Raw genomic sequence first — 16,033 nt, 5'->3', positions numbered from 1 at the left:
CCGTGGAAGGCCACTAGAAGGAGCCAGCCGACAAGAGTAATGTACGAAATTAGGCTCAGCTCTTCATTTCTCTTTTAGATGTGCACTCCTGTTTCAAAATCTGTGACACTCTGCAGTCACTCTTTTCTTGGTTACAGGATGTTAATAAGCTTTGACATCCAGCACTAATGCAGAAATAAGTATCTTCCCTTTTTTGGAAGCTGGTGGTTCTGTAAAACTGGAAGCCATTCACCAGCTGTGGAATAATTGTGTATTGTTGTTGCATGCTTTATCAATTTGCTGCCTTTTTAAGGAAAATCCTACCTGTAAGGCTAGAATGACAGGTGTCAGGTTTTTTTCTAATCCTTTGAGAACAAGGAAGACCTTGGGAGTTCAAATTCGAATATCCTCTTATTGCAGCTAAGGTGAAGGATGCATGCAGTTCATGGCAACTTATTCTTAAGCCTCTCTGCTGAGTGACCTACCAATAGGAAATAGTTGTGAGGGTCAATATATAGCTGTGTGCTAGGAGCTGGACAATTAATTATGAGCACACACAAATAGCCATAAAAAAAACAGGCATGGGTTTAAGTTTCCCGCTTTCCTCAGGATTTTTGATACTGACACTTAAGCAAGTTGAACAGATTGAGCAAGTTGCTAATTGTTCCAGAAGGTGAAAGATTAATATTGCTGTACAGCTATAATTGCAGTAGAGACAAAGGAGAGTTAACTTGGCTGCTCGGTAACTGAATGCTGTTTAAAAGCTGCTCCCCTATTTCAACCAGTCCTTACTAAACACACTGTGGACTCTACTAAGGGGAAAAGCTATTTATGTGCCTTTACTGTAAGTGGTTTGTTTGCATTTTTAAATAATACATCTTTTTTTAACATAGTGCAGGACTGAGCATCTGCTTTTTATCTAAAATAGTAGTATGATCTTTTGTGAATGTCTTTCTGTAATCATACATTCCATAGTCCCCACTTCATAAGGGGAACAGTTTCTGCCTTGTACTGGATTTACAATTATGCCAGTATGTCTATACTCTCCCTAGAACTCTGTCATGGGCTCTGGATAATGCTTTGGTATGACTAAAAGTTTCTGAAGAGCCCATCTGTGCTACACACTAATTCTCTGGTAGCCATTTCTAATGACACAGGGTTGAAGGGTGGTTCTTGCTGTCATGAATCTAAGTGCAGGTTACAATCTTTTAAAAAGCCCCAGAAAAAGGGTGTTTCAAATGCTTCTACCTTCACCTGTCTTCCAAAGTAGTTGGCGCTGGCAGTAAGGGTTCCAGCAGTTGGGCAAACAGGTGATCTGGGAAATGCTTTTCCCTATCCCATGGCCATGAACAGGACCGGGCTGCCTTTGGTTTGCACTTCTGTGCTTTAGACAGTGAATTGCCTCAGCTAAGACCATGTGCAGCAAGCTGCAGTCTTTCGGGAGAGTGATGTATAAATACTGTAAGTAACTTCCTAGGAAGAGGTGGTGTGTTTACCCCGCGCCACGAAGTGTTTCCCTCTTTGCGCAGGGGGTACGTTTCACTCCCTCTGCAGGTATGGCTGTAGCTGCCAGCCGGGCCGCTTCTGCTCCCTTCCCTCCCTCCCAGTCTCTGCTTGCTGCCGGGCGGCGGAGAGATGAGAAATTACAGAGGCCGGTAGCTGCTCCCGGATGCAGCGCAGCCGGCCCCGGCGGGGCACCCCACCCCTTCGGCGCAGAGAACGACCGGGCGGCGGCCCAGCAGGCCGCGGCCGGCTCCAAGCACCGCCCCGGCGGGCGGTGTGACGGGCGGTGCCGCCCGCCTGCTCGTCTCCCTGGGCCGCGGCGGGCCCATTGCCGCCCTCCCCCGGCGCCGCGGCGGGCGGGAGGATGGAGCAGGGGCTGTCCGCCATCACCCTCTACTGCGCGCCCGCCGCCGGCCCCGCGGCTGCCGCCTGCGCCATGGAGCCTGAGCAGGTGAGCGGGGCCGGCGGAGCGGCCTTTATCCACCTCCCTCCCTCCCGGCAGCGGGGTCCGGGAGCAGACCGCTTCCGGAGGAGGGCGAGGCCCCTCGGGCCGCGGCGGGGCGGGTGGCGGCGCTGGGGTCCGGCCGGGGCGTGGGTGGCGGCCACAGCCAGATCCTCGCGGGCAACGTGTGGGAGCGGGGGAAGTCCCCGGCGTTGGCCACGGCGGGGTCGGGGAGGACGTCAGTCTGTCCTTCCAGTGCTCTGTAATTACAGCGACCACGGCGGGCTCGCGTGTCTCGGGTGTCTCCTGTTCACCGGCGGATAATGCCTCTTACAAAGAGCCTGATGAATATTACATGGAGACAGGTTTCCGCTTCCCTCCGAGCTGTCAAGTCCGCGAAGGCATCGGAGCTGGTCAGGGACACGGGCTCTTCGTTAGCCTGGAGCCCGGCGAGCGCGCTGTCCTGCCCCTTCCACAGAGGCCCCTCGCCGCGGCCCCGCACTGCACCTCACCTCCGCCGGTCGACGGCCTTCCTCCGCGGGTGTCTCTTCCTGCAGTCCTCCTGACTCTTAATCTGTTGTCTACTGTTTCATAAAGACTCGAGGTTGAAACACAAGGGTGGAAAATCAAGTAATATGAAAAAAAAATCCCAAGCCCATGCCCCTAGAAATCCCTAGCCAGAAAAATGAGATCAGTAAGGCAGGCAAGATAGGTAACGACAAGTATTTCTACCCATGCCATTACCAGCCTTCTAGTAACTAGAACTGTCAGGTTGAGCAGATCTGTACAAACTGAATTACTCATCTTTCTGAGGGGCAGTGGACATGACTGGCTTTGGCATTTTGGGTTATGAGCTCTCAGGAAGATACCCAAGTGACAGATTAAAAGATGCCAAAGTGAACAGCCGTCTTCCCCTATTTTTCCTTTCCTTCCTCTCCTTGCAACTTTATGCTGTTGCATCACCTAATGTTTGTTGTGTGAGCCCTCCTGGCTCACCTGCAGGTGTCCTGGCACTCCTCATCCTTAATTGTAGTTTGTTTATTTTGCCATTTTGGTTGTAGGACTGAAATGCTGTTGTGCTGGGTATTGCACCGATGCTGTCAAAATGTGCTTTGCCAGCTCTATTTCTGGCCAAAGGGTGAGATAAGAGAGCAAGTGTTAAAAAGAGTAAACAAGGAGCAGAAGATCCAGGTGCAGACTTCCTGATGGGAAAGGTTTGTGTGGTGCCATAAAGACGAGAAAAATTCTAAGAGGGCTTCTAAAATAATAAGGAAGTGGCTTTGCCGTTTCGCTGAATACCTCAAGAGCGTTAGCCAGTGTGGCGAAAGGGCAAGGGTGACTGGCCTCTCTCTCTGATAGTCACTGGATTAGAAGCCAAAGTAAATACTTTCATGGCATGAGGTTGAGCCAAGTGCTGAGTCTTTCAAGAACCCATGTAGCGCATTGGAGAGGGATGAGCAGGGGACTAGAAGAATGATCTTGAATTGGAAAAGAAGATAATGTCTGTGAAAGAAGATCAAAAGTGTAAAGCCTGAAACAGGAGTTTTGTAACACTTGAGCTATGAAGTAGATCTAGCTGACAGTTCTAGATAAGATCTCATTGCCGTAGTTCTGGAGAGCTAAATAAAATTTACCAATGCTGAACTTTCTGCTTACAGCAGGGAGAGTTGGCTTATATTGACATTGTGCATGTAAAAATTGAAAGGACAAATGCTATAGTGATGCATTGAGGTTTGTGACTAGGTAGTGAACAAAGCAACAGCTGATATTTATTATTTTATTTAATAATTTAGGACTCTAAAGTTAGTAATTTAGACCAGATGACTTAAGGAAAAACAGATTCATCGTTCCTTGATGAATCCTTACTGTCTTGAACTACTGCATTTGTCTGAAACTTTGTACCAGTAGCAGTTGTGTGGAGCTGCTTACTGTAGGTACTGTTAGTGGAGATGGGTGTGCAGGGCATTAAAGCCTGCTTTTAAAACTGTTAATAGTAACTGCACTTTTTTTTAAAGTTAAAATATTTGAAGCATTTGAGTGAAACAAGCCAAAATCAGATGAAGAGACCGTGGCTTTAGAAGAACTCCAGGGAGGGGCTCATGTTGCTTGCTGTTATTAATCACAGTAATATTTGTGATGCTGAGTTGCAAGAAATAGTGCTCTTAGCACTGTGACTAAATGTGAAAAATGGCATCATTGTACCGTGCCAGTAGAAGAGCCTGAAATGTTCATAAAAGGCCGATTCTGTGGTGCTCTCTGCTCCAAAAAAAAAGCATAACTGAGTCGCAGCAAGTGGTGCCCGCTTTTCTAGTGTCAGCAAGGAGTGCTCCCTCTGCTTAGGTTGCTTCACTGTTCTCAGCATTCGTATCTTTTGTGGCTTTGTGGTTCTGTTCCTGCTCTGTTCCCAGGACTGATGCGCAGCAGAGAGAGTTGTGCTGGACCCCAGACAGTCAGTTTTGTCTTTCTACGTGACAATGTAATTCTGCATGGAAATGTAATGCCGTCTCAGCTGAATGACCCCACTGGAAACTTTCCCCTTCGTTCTGCTCTGCTCCTGTGGGAAAACACCCGAAATGCTAGGGGAAGCTGAAATGACTTGCAGTTTTGAGAAGCAAATGGTACAGGGGCTGGGAGAGATGATGGATGTGTGCACTCCCTCTCTGTGGAGCTCGGCATGTGATCTTTACCTTCCTTCCCTCTATGGGCACAACAGATACCTGTGCCTGCAATAACAGAAACTGTTCTGCTCCCTATGGCCCCCTTCCACCCCCCTCTACCGTGCCCACTGCCTTTCCCTGCTAACCGAGCCTGTTTGCGTTGTAAAGCTGATTTATGTAATCTGGCATGCAAGGCAGGAATGGTGATGCTGTGCTGGCAACGATTAAGAGGGGTCTTACAACTGTGTGATAAATATGTAGGTATTATTAATAATAACAACTTTGATTTGAGACATGCAGAGGCTTTTAAAGGTTCCACAGACAACAAACTGACAAACTGAAAGGGCCCATTTGATACAACCTGAATTCTGTGCACATGTACACGTGTCTCATTCCTTACGTTACAGCTTTAACTTACATAAGCTCATGCATTTTTAAAAACCTGTGTGGTCCATTAAAAAGCACGTGGCTGGCGTTTCCCAACTTCCCTGCTCTTCCCTGCGTGGCAGAAGCCTTTTCCAAACGGTTGTATGCATTGTGTGCAGTGACATCTAAGAGCTCTGCCAAGGCGAAGGCTCTGGTTTGACAGGTACAACACAGACCACCTAGAATTCTCTAGCCGCAGGAGTTACTAGCCTAAAGAATTACAGACTGGCCTTTGAACTTGGGAGTATATTTTTTTTAGGTGGTGGCGACCCAAAGACAGTATTCAGCTGCTGGAAGAACAAAGCCAGGCGCTGTACTTCTCTTCTTTCACCTGTCCTTAGCCATGAAACCAAGGGGTGTTCTTTTAACGTGGTCCCTCTTACTCATCGTTGCTGATGAAAGCCCACGGAGGCAGATTCATCGATGCATCTTTTTAAAGCTTGAGCCTGGCTGTGTAGTTACCTGTCATCCTCTTTTCTCTTCTGGTGGAGGTGCCTGTCTGAGCTTGCAAAGAGACGGCTACGGCCTCAGAACTACTTGATTAAGTTCACTAGCGATTCACTCTGAAACCAACACCACTTTCAAATATTAACTCTTACGTGCTTATCAGATTAGGTAAAGAAAAGTGTGATGCCACTTCAAGTGTGCCACTAAAAAACTCCTGTGTAACACGGTGCTCTTTTGCCACCTGCCTATGCTGAAGTGAAGGCACTTACCTCTGTTACTTTTAGTGAAGAAATTGGGTTTTACATGTCTGCAAACATGTTACCTACAGCCAAGCTCTTGCAAATGTCCAGTGTATACGCCAATCAGTCTAAAATACTTTAAATATCTCATTTTTTAAAACTTTTTTAAGGGCAAACTTTTCCAGTTCCCAAAGCATGCACTTGAGATACTGATTTTTTTGTGTGTGTTTGTTTCTTTACAGCAGCTTGCAAATGGAGATAAGGGCTTTGAGAATGTGGAGCTGGGTGTCATAGGAAAGAAAAAGAAAATTCCAAGGAGGGTTATTCATTTTGCAAGTGGAGAAACGATGGAGGAATATAGCACAGATGAAGAGGAAGATGAACAAGAGAAAAAGGACCTGTTGCCACCTGTAGATCCTGTAGGTATTTTACTTGATAAATTGCTACTTCTGGTTAACTGGGTAACTACCCACATTTCATGCTTTAATTTTTGTGTCACAAATCTGATTTAGTATTAAAGGTTTCCTTGATTTGATTGATTCTAAGGACCGAGAAGTCTGTGAGAAGTATTCCTGAGAAGTTTTGTCCTGAACTCCTCCTCCACTGAAGTGGCCCTATTAATTAGAAATGGGTTTAATTTCTTCACAGTTCTAGGCTGTCCTCTCTAGCGTTTCCCCCTCTGACAGTTGCTTGGTGTCTTCCTGATTCGTGCCATTGTTTAAAAGAAAAAAAGTGCAGGGAAGGCATCTGCTTCCTTATGTTTTGGTGACAGTGCAGATTTGAACCTGCAATTTAGCAGTACCATACCAGCAATTTGATATAATTAAAAGAGTACAGATGGGAAAGAAACAGATGACTTGCAGAAATAAAGGAAAACTGGTGTGATACATGAAAAGCAGGTTATGAGGGACCTGCCTAGTCCACATATGTCAAGTTCATCTGTGTCATAAGATGTTAAGATGTTGCTTGATCTGTGAATGGAGTTTACATTTATTGGTCCAAATTCAAGGGGAGTTTGACAATTAAAGCTGTCTCCCATAGTGCAGACTGTAGCTGCTAAAATACGTTTTCCTTTTTCTCACTGATTCCATCTGTAGTTAGAGGTAAAATGAAGTACTCATCTACTTTATTCCTTGGGTGTGCCTGACAGCCTCTTTTGTAGTGGTAGTGTCTTTCCAAAGCTGACAGGCACGCATGCATGCCAGTAGCAGCTCCTGGCCCTCTGGCAGTCAGTCCCAAAGAACACATCCGTCTCTTCCTCACTCCACACATTGCCAGTTTTATGACACCCCTGGGAACTGGTGTCCCAGCCACCTCTTTTCCCCTCCCCCCTACTACAGGCCACACTCCATTAAAGGGGGTCCTCACGTGCTGGAGTGTGGCCAGGAGCTGTTGCTTCACGCAGCAGCTAATCCTGCCTGGCTGCACAGCGGGGGCAGGTGCTGGTGTAGGGCTGCTTGTTCCCCTGCTTCTGATAAAAGTCTCTGCATGCCTAGAAAATGGTGCTGTGTTTTCTCCTTGATGTTGCTGTTGAAATGACTTCTGCATCATCATTTGGGAATCTGTGATTAAGGAATGTTGTGATTGAAGCTCTCTACTTACTGCACAGTAGCAGGCCCTGTGTTTGTTTACGTGTGTATCCTTCCTGGGAGAGCAGGGCTTTGTTAGAGGGACTGCAGTGAAGACTTTGCCTTTCTGCACATTGTCTTCTGAAGAAGTGGTGAAGCATGAGGCTGGCCAGAGAAGTAGTAGATTCCCCGTCCCTGGAGGTGTTCAAGGCCAGGTTGGATGGGGCCCTGGGCAGCCTTGTGTAGATCCAGGCCTAGAGGTTGGTGTCCCTGCCTGTGGCAGGGGGGTTGGAGCTCTATGATCCTTGGGGTCCCTTCCAACCCAGACCATTCTATGATTCTATGAGGGGGTTGCTGCAGTGACACTGTGGGAATTCAGCTTGGTTTGGGGGGTTCCTAGGGATTCACAGGTGAAGCTGCTGCATTTCATCTTGCATGGATTGATGGCACTACACTCTCTTTCTTGTGTACAAGGAAGAGTAACAGCCTTAGAGCAGGTAGGATATCATCAGTATAAAACCACATGTGAAGTTTATAGATTGAAAAGAAACTCACTATACTTAGGAACCATGAGTAGGTGTTAGGCTGCCTTCCTGGGTGTAGGTTTGGGTTGTGTTTTTTTTTCTTCTGTAAGGATCTCCTCAAAGAAAAGCAAGACCTATGAAACTTGCCGAGTACTATGGTAATATTCAGAGTCAGATCTGTTCCCCACTGTGTGCAGGCTGTGTCAGATATCCGCAGATGGAGATGAAGAGATTTATTTTTTTTCCCAACTGTAATTAGCAGAGGACCAGATCTATGTAGAGATAATGTAATTGTTTGTGCCATTTCCTCTCAGTAGAAGAGTTCCACTGTGGTGTAGCAAAGGAAGGCTCGAGAGCCTCGATGCACATGTTGTGAGATGTGCACATTGCTGTCCACACAGACTAAAGAGCTCTCAAACATGCACAATAGCCAGGAATTCTGTGTGATCGTTCTCCTGCTTTCCCAATACAGATTTTCTTCTGAAAACCAAAAACTGTATTGTGTGGTGCAGTTAAGAATGCATTATTCTCCTTTTATAGTTTATGAAATCTTAATTTTTATTATGCTGTTTAATAAAAGGACCCTCCAAACCAGAACAGTTTATTGTGGAGCACAGTATGCCTTATTATGCATTGCTTTTTACCTTGACAGAATAAACTTGATTAGACCAAGGGTTGCCATTAAGTGAAGTTTACCTTATCTGCTGCATGCTTCGTGTAGCCCAGCTGAGCCAGTCAATTGAAGAAATGTTAGTCCAAGCTGAGCTTTGATGTTTTAGCCAACAGCTGCCTTAAAAATGTTTTTATTGTAGGATTTCTATAAAAGCAATTAAATAGTCAGTTTGCTGAGACCAGCACGTCTAAAACTTGTTATCTCAGTTGGGATACGAAAAAGTATGTTGCAAGTAATAGCTGTTTCTGGTCCAATTTATTTTTAGAAAAAGCACATTTAATATTTTGAATAGAAACTTTGCATCATGAAATTTCGAGGCTCAGCTGGTATTGGCATCCTGGCAGCTTCCGAATGAGTTTGAGGCAAACAAGTACTTTGCCGTGTTGTAGGGAAACATCTTCAGTAACTACCGTTGTTTCAGAGCTGAGCAGACAGTTGCAATGTCTTTCTTACTAAGCAGAGTAACATGTATATACCCTGGTAACACGACAACCAAAGCAGTCAGCGTGATGGACTGCTGCCACTCATAACAAAGCAAATTCTCAGTAAGAACTGGGCCTTTTGCTTTAAAACAACAGTTCTGATACTTACACAGGTCAGCATTCAGTTCATTAACAGTCTTGGACTGGACTGCCCCTTCTGTTGGGTTTTGATTTGGCTTTTGGATGGTTGTTTCTTTTAAGAGAACACAGGGTATGCTTAATAAATTTTCCTCTGGAATTTTTTTAGATAATAGCATTCAGTATTATCCAAGTGTTCTCTTTAAATGCTTTAATTTTACATTAATCTTCTGTCTTGAAATTTAGAAGCTTAAACTTTGTATATGAATCACCTTTTGCTTCTGTCCACAGAAACGTTACGGCAACTGAATTTCTCTAACCTGTTCTAAAAGATAATCTTTTGTTTATCCCCAGAGGGCTGCTCACTATAAACTCTTTGTTGGATCAGTAGGCAGAAGGTGGAGCGTGGCTCTTCACAGAGCAGCTGTAAGCAGTATAACTGCTGGTGATAACCTTAGAATTCATCCTGAGAACATCTCTGCAACCAAGAAGAGATTTAATTTTATTAACCTGATTAGAAAGATTGAAACACGTTCTTACAGCAAGATTATCTTGATATCCTGTAGTTAAAAGGAGCTTAAGTTCAGCTAGCAGAAAGGCCTTTCTTGAGGACTGCCAAACTCTAATTTTCTTTTAAGAATTTGGGGATGAGGGAGAAAAATAGTCAGTGGCCAAATAATATCTACACATAATATGGTAGAAATATTTTGATGGAGTATGGTATGTGTAGCGTGCACTGAAGGACCTATTATAGTGGTGACCACTCAGTAAACCAATTTAAAATGTGTTTTGGCCCAGTAAACAATGGAAAAGTATCTATTAACTCTCAAGTATTAACTCTGAAATACATGATTTGTTTTTTCTTAAATCAGGAAATTATTCTTATTTGCCATTTTATCTAAAAAACCAAAACCACAAGAAACCTATGTTCTTTGGGAAATTCAAGTGTTATTAGGGACTGAGACCTGGCAAAAAGAAATGCGGGTGTGGATTGTTTGTGTGGAGGAACATGGTGCACTCAGAAGTTCAGGGGAGCACGTGTGTGTTCCCTTCAGCAGCCCCGTACTAGGAAGCAAAATCCACCCTCCTGGGTGGATCCACTGTGTTTGCTCCTACTTGGGTTCAAATCATACATTAAGGTTCTTTGTCATTTAAAAAACTGTAACCAATGTCATAACCATTATGTTTTCCATTTTAAACAACAAAATATGGTCAGGACAGCTGAATAGTGTAATGAAGCATTGCAGAAACATATACTGAAGAGACTAGATGGTAGGAGAAGAGGGGATGGGCGAAGCCTTGCTTGGTGGGGTGAAGAAGCATCTGGATGGGCTTGGGACGCATTTTGTCAGAAAGCAGAGGTGAAGTTACCTTCAAAGTGCTCCCAACATTCCAAACTGTGTGTTAATTGTGGTGGGGACACAGTAGAAATAGGCAGAACCTCCATGTCTGCCGAACCTGCGACGTTCCGCGCGTTTGTGTTACCACAGGAGTACGTGGTGGAAGTTCAGCTTCTCTTTACATCTTTAAATGTTGGGAGGGGGGGGCAGCTCTTACAGCTCCTTGCTCAGGGCTGCTCAGCAGGCCCTTGTTTGTCCTGCCCGCTGTGTGAATGCTTTTCCACCCCGCCGCCTCGTTAGGAAGGATTGTAGCGAGCCGCGCCCGCGCCATTACGTGCACCTGCGGCAGCAGCCTTTCCAGCCCTCCTCCAGGACGGCCGCGACCGAGCCCGCTCCGCAGTGGTTGCCGCCAGCCCGCCTGCCAACCGAGCACGCAATCAAGGCGCTGGAGGCGCTTTTGTTGCAGGCAGGGTTAGCAGCTGGTTTTGCTTACACTTTTACCTTGGCAGGACATTTTCCATACCCGCTGCCAAAAAATATCAGGCATCTGGGTTTTTTTTCAGCCTGCCCAACTCGAGTTTCTGGCCTGACAGGCGATTTCTTGCCGCACTCATTTGTAGGGCCTGTGCTTAGAAGGATGTGAAGGCCGGTAGCTTGGGTAGCATGCTGAGGCGATCCCAGCTAGTCTCTGTAGCTGTATTGCAATAATTGTGATTGTCCCGTACAGATATCTGTTAAATCAGATCGCAAAAAATGTTTACTATCAATCAAATGGCTGTTTAGCAGCAAGTTGTAAATGCTCAGTTACGTACCTGAGCAGAGCGAACGGGTTTTATTTAATACAAGGAGACATTATAACTTAGACTTTCCACAAGGAAAGTACCCCTACAGCCACCTTTACTGGGGGGAAATGCCGAACAGCGAGCTTGCCTGAATTCAACAGGCTGTTAACTATAAACATGTTTTAGTTCCCTGTGAAATCTGAGTTCACCTTTCCACAGAAGGCCTACGGCCCTTTCCTTGTCGGAACCTGCTTTTCCCCTTCTCCTTTTGTTACATGGTTTGCTGTTAATTTTATTTTGTCTTCACAATGAGGGGCTACTTGGTTAACCCACTTCTCATCTCGGCCTGACAGGATTCTGAACGTTACAAAAAGGTCTTCTGTTTACAGGAGCACCTTGGGACCAGGCTGGATGTTTGTTATTTCCCAAGTCTGGGAGTGGAAGAAGCAGTGAAACAAGTGTTCCCAGGTGTAAACAGCAGTTATCTTTTTATAGCTTACAGTGGTACCTTGTTTCACGTATGTCTGGTCTAGACTTATTTTAAACCAAAAATATTTTGGTAGCTGGCAAACAGGCAGCATTGCAGATCTGCCTGCTCAATCTGTTTGAGCTTCTGCATGTATCACATGCACTGTGAACACACAGCTATACGTACTCATACTGCTCTTGTTCTTGCAGACAACGCTCACGTGGGGCCCCTACTTGTGGTTTCACATGCTGCGAGTTGCCACGTCAACCTTATCAGGTATTGTTTTATTTAATTCTTTGGTAACCCGGTAGGAAAACATCGAAAGCTGGTTTGACAGGCTGTGAATCATCTTTGTGAGCTACTGGCCATTGTTTCAAAGTATGAATGAACCTGTATTTTAATCTGTGGGGATGTACGATCTTGCCTTAGGCTCCTTTTTTATTTTTTTTAATCTTTTAGTCATTGCATTGGAAGGGACCTTTAAAGGTCTTCTCTTGCGTGGAAGAACAAACAGAAAATTGCCTTTTGCTGAACACTTTTCCCCCCCCTGCCCTTTTTCTTCATGTGGCAATAGGGTGGTGTTGGCAAGGGAGTGTATCACTTTCCATTAGGTTTTCTATGAAACCATTTTATGTTGTGTTACCTGAAAACAATGCTGTCTGGAGTGACTAAATTGAGAGGTTTTATGAAGAAGACAACTAGAAATGACCCCAAGAACACATCCAGTCGTGTGCTTTATGACAGACTTTTGACATTACAAAATAAACACAAACCTGTTGTCAAGAGTCTTAAGCTCACTGCACAGAAGTTTATTTGACCTGTGGGCCTCATAAAACGAAGATTTAAAAATGCTTGTCCTAGTCTGCATTCTTCCTAGGGTGTGAAGTATCTTTATTTAAGTATTTTTGGGGGTTCTGAATAAATACCGTGGAGTTTGTGCCATTGTACACCTAATACTGAGTATTGTAAAAAAACCCACTGGCAGTCTACTCAACCTGCCCTTACTTCTAGTGACACTTTTTCTCTAACATACTGTGTAATTCTATTCCTTGTCACACTTGCTCTTCATACAGAGAGGCTACAGGTCTGCAGTTTGATGTGTGGTATCTTTGATGATTTGCTTGCCTTTTCTCAAGGGCCGGTGCTGTGGCCGTCGTGTCACCGAGACCGGCTGACACAAGCTGCCCTGTTCCATACCTGTTCTAGCAGAGTAGCCCCACATGTAGCCTCCAGCTTGGAAGTGGAGACAGCTGAAACCTCAATATTTTATTAACGCCTTAGTAGGCAACACAGAACCTTGTTAAAACTGCCACTGACTTGAAATATGGATACATCAGTAGGTGACTCTCTAGTCTGCTGAAGTGCCATCAGACTGTAGTGCCAGTACAGTTGGTAGCTGTGTATTTTTGTCTAACCTCAGTTTTCAGCTGAAAAGTTCAGTTAAACCTTTTTCCTTTTAAGTGATCCCCTAGCAGAACAAACCTAGACCCAGAGGTGAAAGTAGTAGAATTCAAACAAACGCTACCACCATCAAGATTTTAATTGATTTCTGTGCTGCTCATTTTTGATGTTAAAGAACAATTATTTATATATTGAGTTAATAATGGCTTGTACATAGATCAGCCTCACAGATTCTGGGTTTGTCTTCTGAGTGAGGTAGGACTATGGAAAACCATTCAGGAAAGGTGGTGATAACTTCTGAAAGAAAACTGTGCTTAAGAATTTTCTTCTAGATACTAATCATATGTAAACCTCTCTTTTGTTAAGTGTGTGACTTCCTTGGGGAAAAGATTGCATCTGTTCTAGGGATAAGCACACCAAAGTACCAATATGCCATCGATGAGTATTACAGAATGAAGAGAGAGGTATGTGTGTGAGGGAGGGCTCTTGCCCTCTTTCTCTCCCATCTTGCCTACCCTGGTATTTTAAGAAATTAAATTTATAATCCAGCATTAAAATGAAGTTTTGGAACCCCTGTTTCAGCTTACCTTCAGTTTTCATTTGTTGCATGGTGGCTGCTTGGTTACCTGTCAGCCTTTTCTCACCAGTCTCAGATCCTGACCAGCGCTCTCTTTGCTCCTCTTGTATAATGAGCTTTCCAGTCAGCAGAGTGAGAGTTGGATGGGGCAGTCACTGGGCTTGGCAAAGAGACCACTGCTAGAAATACACTCTCCAACTCGTAAAACTTGTTCAGTGAAGTGTCATGAGTAACTTGGACACAAGGTTCCTGTGCCTTATTAACCAGAACTGGAAATGACGGATAGGCAGCTGGTGCTTCATGCAAAAAAATCTTAATAATCTTCATTTGGAAGAGACAGAAAACCTACTTAAAGCTTTGCAGCTTTTTATTTTTGATAGCTCTTTAAGAGCTGGACCTAGGACTTCTGTTGGCTAAGAACTGCTGATCTAGATGTGGGACATTCTCCCTGTTTCTTTAATGCAGTTCAATCCTTCAGTTTTGGCAATTTAGTTGTTTTCCTCTTCCCAGGAATACTGTGATCAACTAGTGACCATGTTCTAGTAGAACAAACATCCTTGCCTTGTGATAGGAACTAGTATGTTCTTATGGAAAGACCTGAAGTGAAAAATGTAGGTAAGTGGTAAGAGTAGCTTACAAGTGTGGTTATCTGTTTCTAGGAGGAAGAGGAGGAACAGGAAAACAAGATGTCAGAAGCAGCAGAAAGACAGCACCAGGAACAACAGAACAAACCCCAAGCTGAAGCTCCTGTCCAGACAGACCAGCCTGAAGCAACAGCATGCACTTCCTTCGTGAATGTAAACTTTGAAAATGAGGAGGAGTGCCAGTCTGCTGGGGAAAACAAACAGGACGTAGTTCCTGTCCCTCCTTAAGTGTAAAGCTCTGTGTAATGTAGGAAAGAGGAATTGTCAGGTGTCACAATCTGGCTGTAAGAAGCAGGAAAAACAGGATTACAGTAGTTTGGTGAATTACAAATTCTAACTTTCTTATTGATCAGGAGAGAGCTGGGCGCTGCCCATTCAGGCTGTCTGCCTAATAAAGGCTGAGGCGTTCTGCCAAATTGGCACTTCAGTTAAATGAAAATTGCACTACAAACATTTCCTCTGAAATTGAATGTGTGAGCTAATTCCTGTGTAAAGCAATTAAAAATGTCTTTTCTTTGAATTGCTGTCTCTCTAACACCTGTGGATTGCAGATGCAGTGCTGTTTCCTACTTCTGAACACCTACTTCTGATTTGCACCTTGGTTGCAACTCAGCTCTCTATGAATAGATTAATAGGAACCAATACCCTGTAACTCACAAGTCATTGTAATAGCGTCTGATTTCCCCTATTTATTGTCACTGTTGTGTGCATGTGTTTCTGTTGTTGTTGTTTAACACGAGATAATGCTAATTAGATTTAAGGGGCCACTGGCTTCTTTTTTTTTTTTAATTATTAAAAACCCCAAACTATAAAGGAGGCTGTAAACACCCTTAAGAACTTACTAACGAGCACTCTGGGCAACCTGATGGTGCTCAGCTGCTCCATTCAGTGCTGTAGCAAAGTACAGACCTGCCACTGGGGTCAGAAGTTCTCACTCCCAAGCCTGAGAAACAGGAGACCCATCAGATCCAGTGCTTCTTTATGTGCCCTGAGTGGAGGAAAACAGCTGAGAACTGCTCTAGTTACCACATGAAACATCACTTCTGTCCTCCAGGCTTGAGTGAAATTTGCATTGGATCTTGCAATATGTCCCTGGCTTTGGTCCTGCTACCAGCTAACTAAGGAGCCTAAGGGGAACATCAGAGGCCAGGGGACTTGGTTTTTAGTTTCCAGAGTTAGGTGTTGAAGAAAACCCTCTATTTGAAGTTGTGTTCCACAGAGCACAAATTCCTTCTCCCCTCATGTGCCAGTGCTACAGAAACTCTTCTGAGGAGGATGCAGTTGTCAGCTCTGTTCTTTGCCTGGCTTTGAAGGGCAAGACAGAGGGTGCTGACAGCTGTGTGAAATCATTCCTTAGCCCTGAACAATCTCCAGATTGGTTCAACACCTGGGGAATACAGAGGAAAAGAGCTCCTTGGGAGTTCTTACAGCTTCAAAGACACAAAGCCTCACATCACTCATGAGTAAAACCTTTGCAGCAGAAGGATGCTTTGCTTTTCTGCCAAGAAATCAATGTCAGTTGTGTTGTTTGGGTTTTGTTTGGGTTTTCCCCCCTCTTCTTACTACCTGTTGTGTAAGAAATGCTCTCACTGCCTGGGGTTTAAACTTCTTTGTATAAAATACTGTATTACTTACTGTGCCTTAACTTAATCCTTCCTTCAGTTTCTTGCAAACTGTATGAAACTGGTTACTTTCATAATGGTTTTAATTTTTCTGTAAATGTATTAATTCGTTATTTTATATTTAATATAATTTTTCAACTGGAAGCTGGCTATGGTTTTTCCTTTAAAAGGGAGTGTGTG

The 16,033-nt window shown here is 44.4% G+C and overlaps 1 protein-coding gene across 1 annotated transcript; it reads left to right on the top strand.

The window, feature by feature from the left end:
- Positions 1–1,786: 1,786 nt before the first annotated feature.
- FAM177A1 (family with sequence similarity 177 member A1) lies at positions 1,787–15,997 on the top strand. The gene is made up of 5 exons (XM_084263468.1): positions 1,787–1,933; positions 5,936–6,112; positions 11,819–11,885; positions 13,377–13,474; positions 14,247–15,997. Exons 1-5 carry the CDS (start codon positions 1,847–1,849, stop codon positions 14,457–14,459), a joined length of 642 nt encoding a protein of 213 aa, XP_084119594.1. The 5' UTR covers positions 1,787–1,846; the 3' UTR covers positions 14,460–15,997.
- Positions 15,998–16,033: the final 36 nt, after the last annotated feature.

This window comes from Gallinula chloropus (assembly GCF_964237585.1).
Source record: "Gallinula chloropus genome assembly, chromosome: 4".
Classification (NCBI taxonomy): domain Eukaryota; kingdom Metazoa; phylum Chordata; class Aves; order Gruiformes; family Rallidae; genus Gallinula; species Gallinula chloropus.
This window is presented reverse-complemented; position numbering and strand designations above follow the sequence as displayed.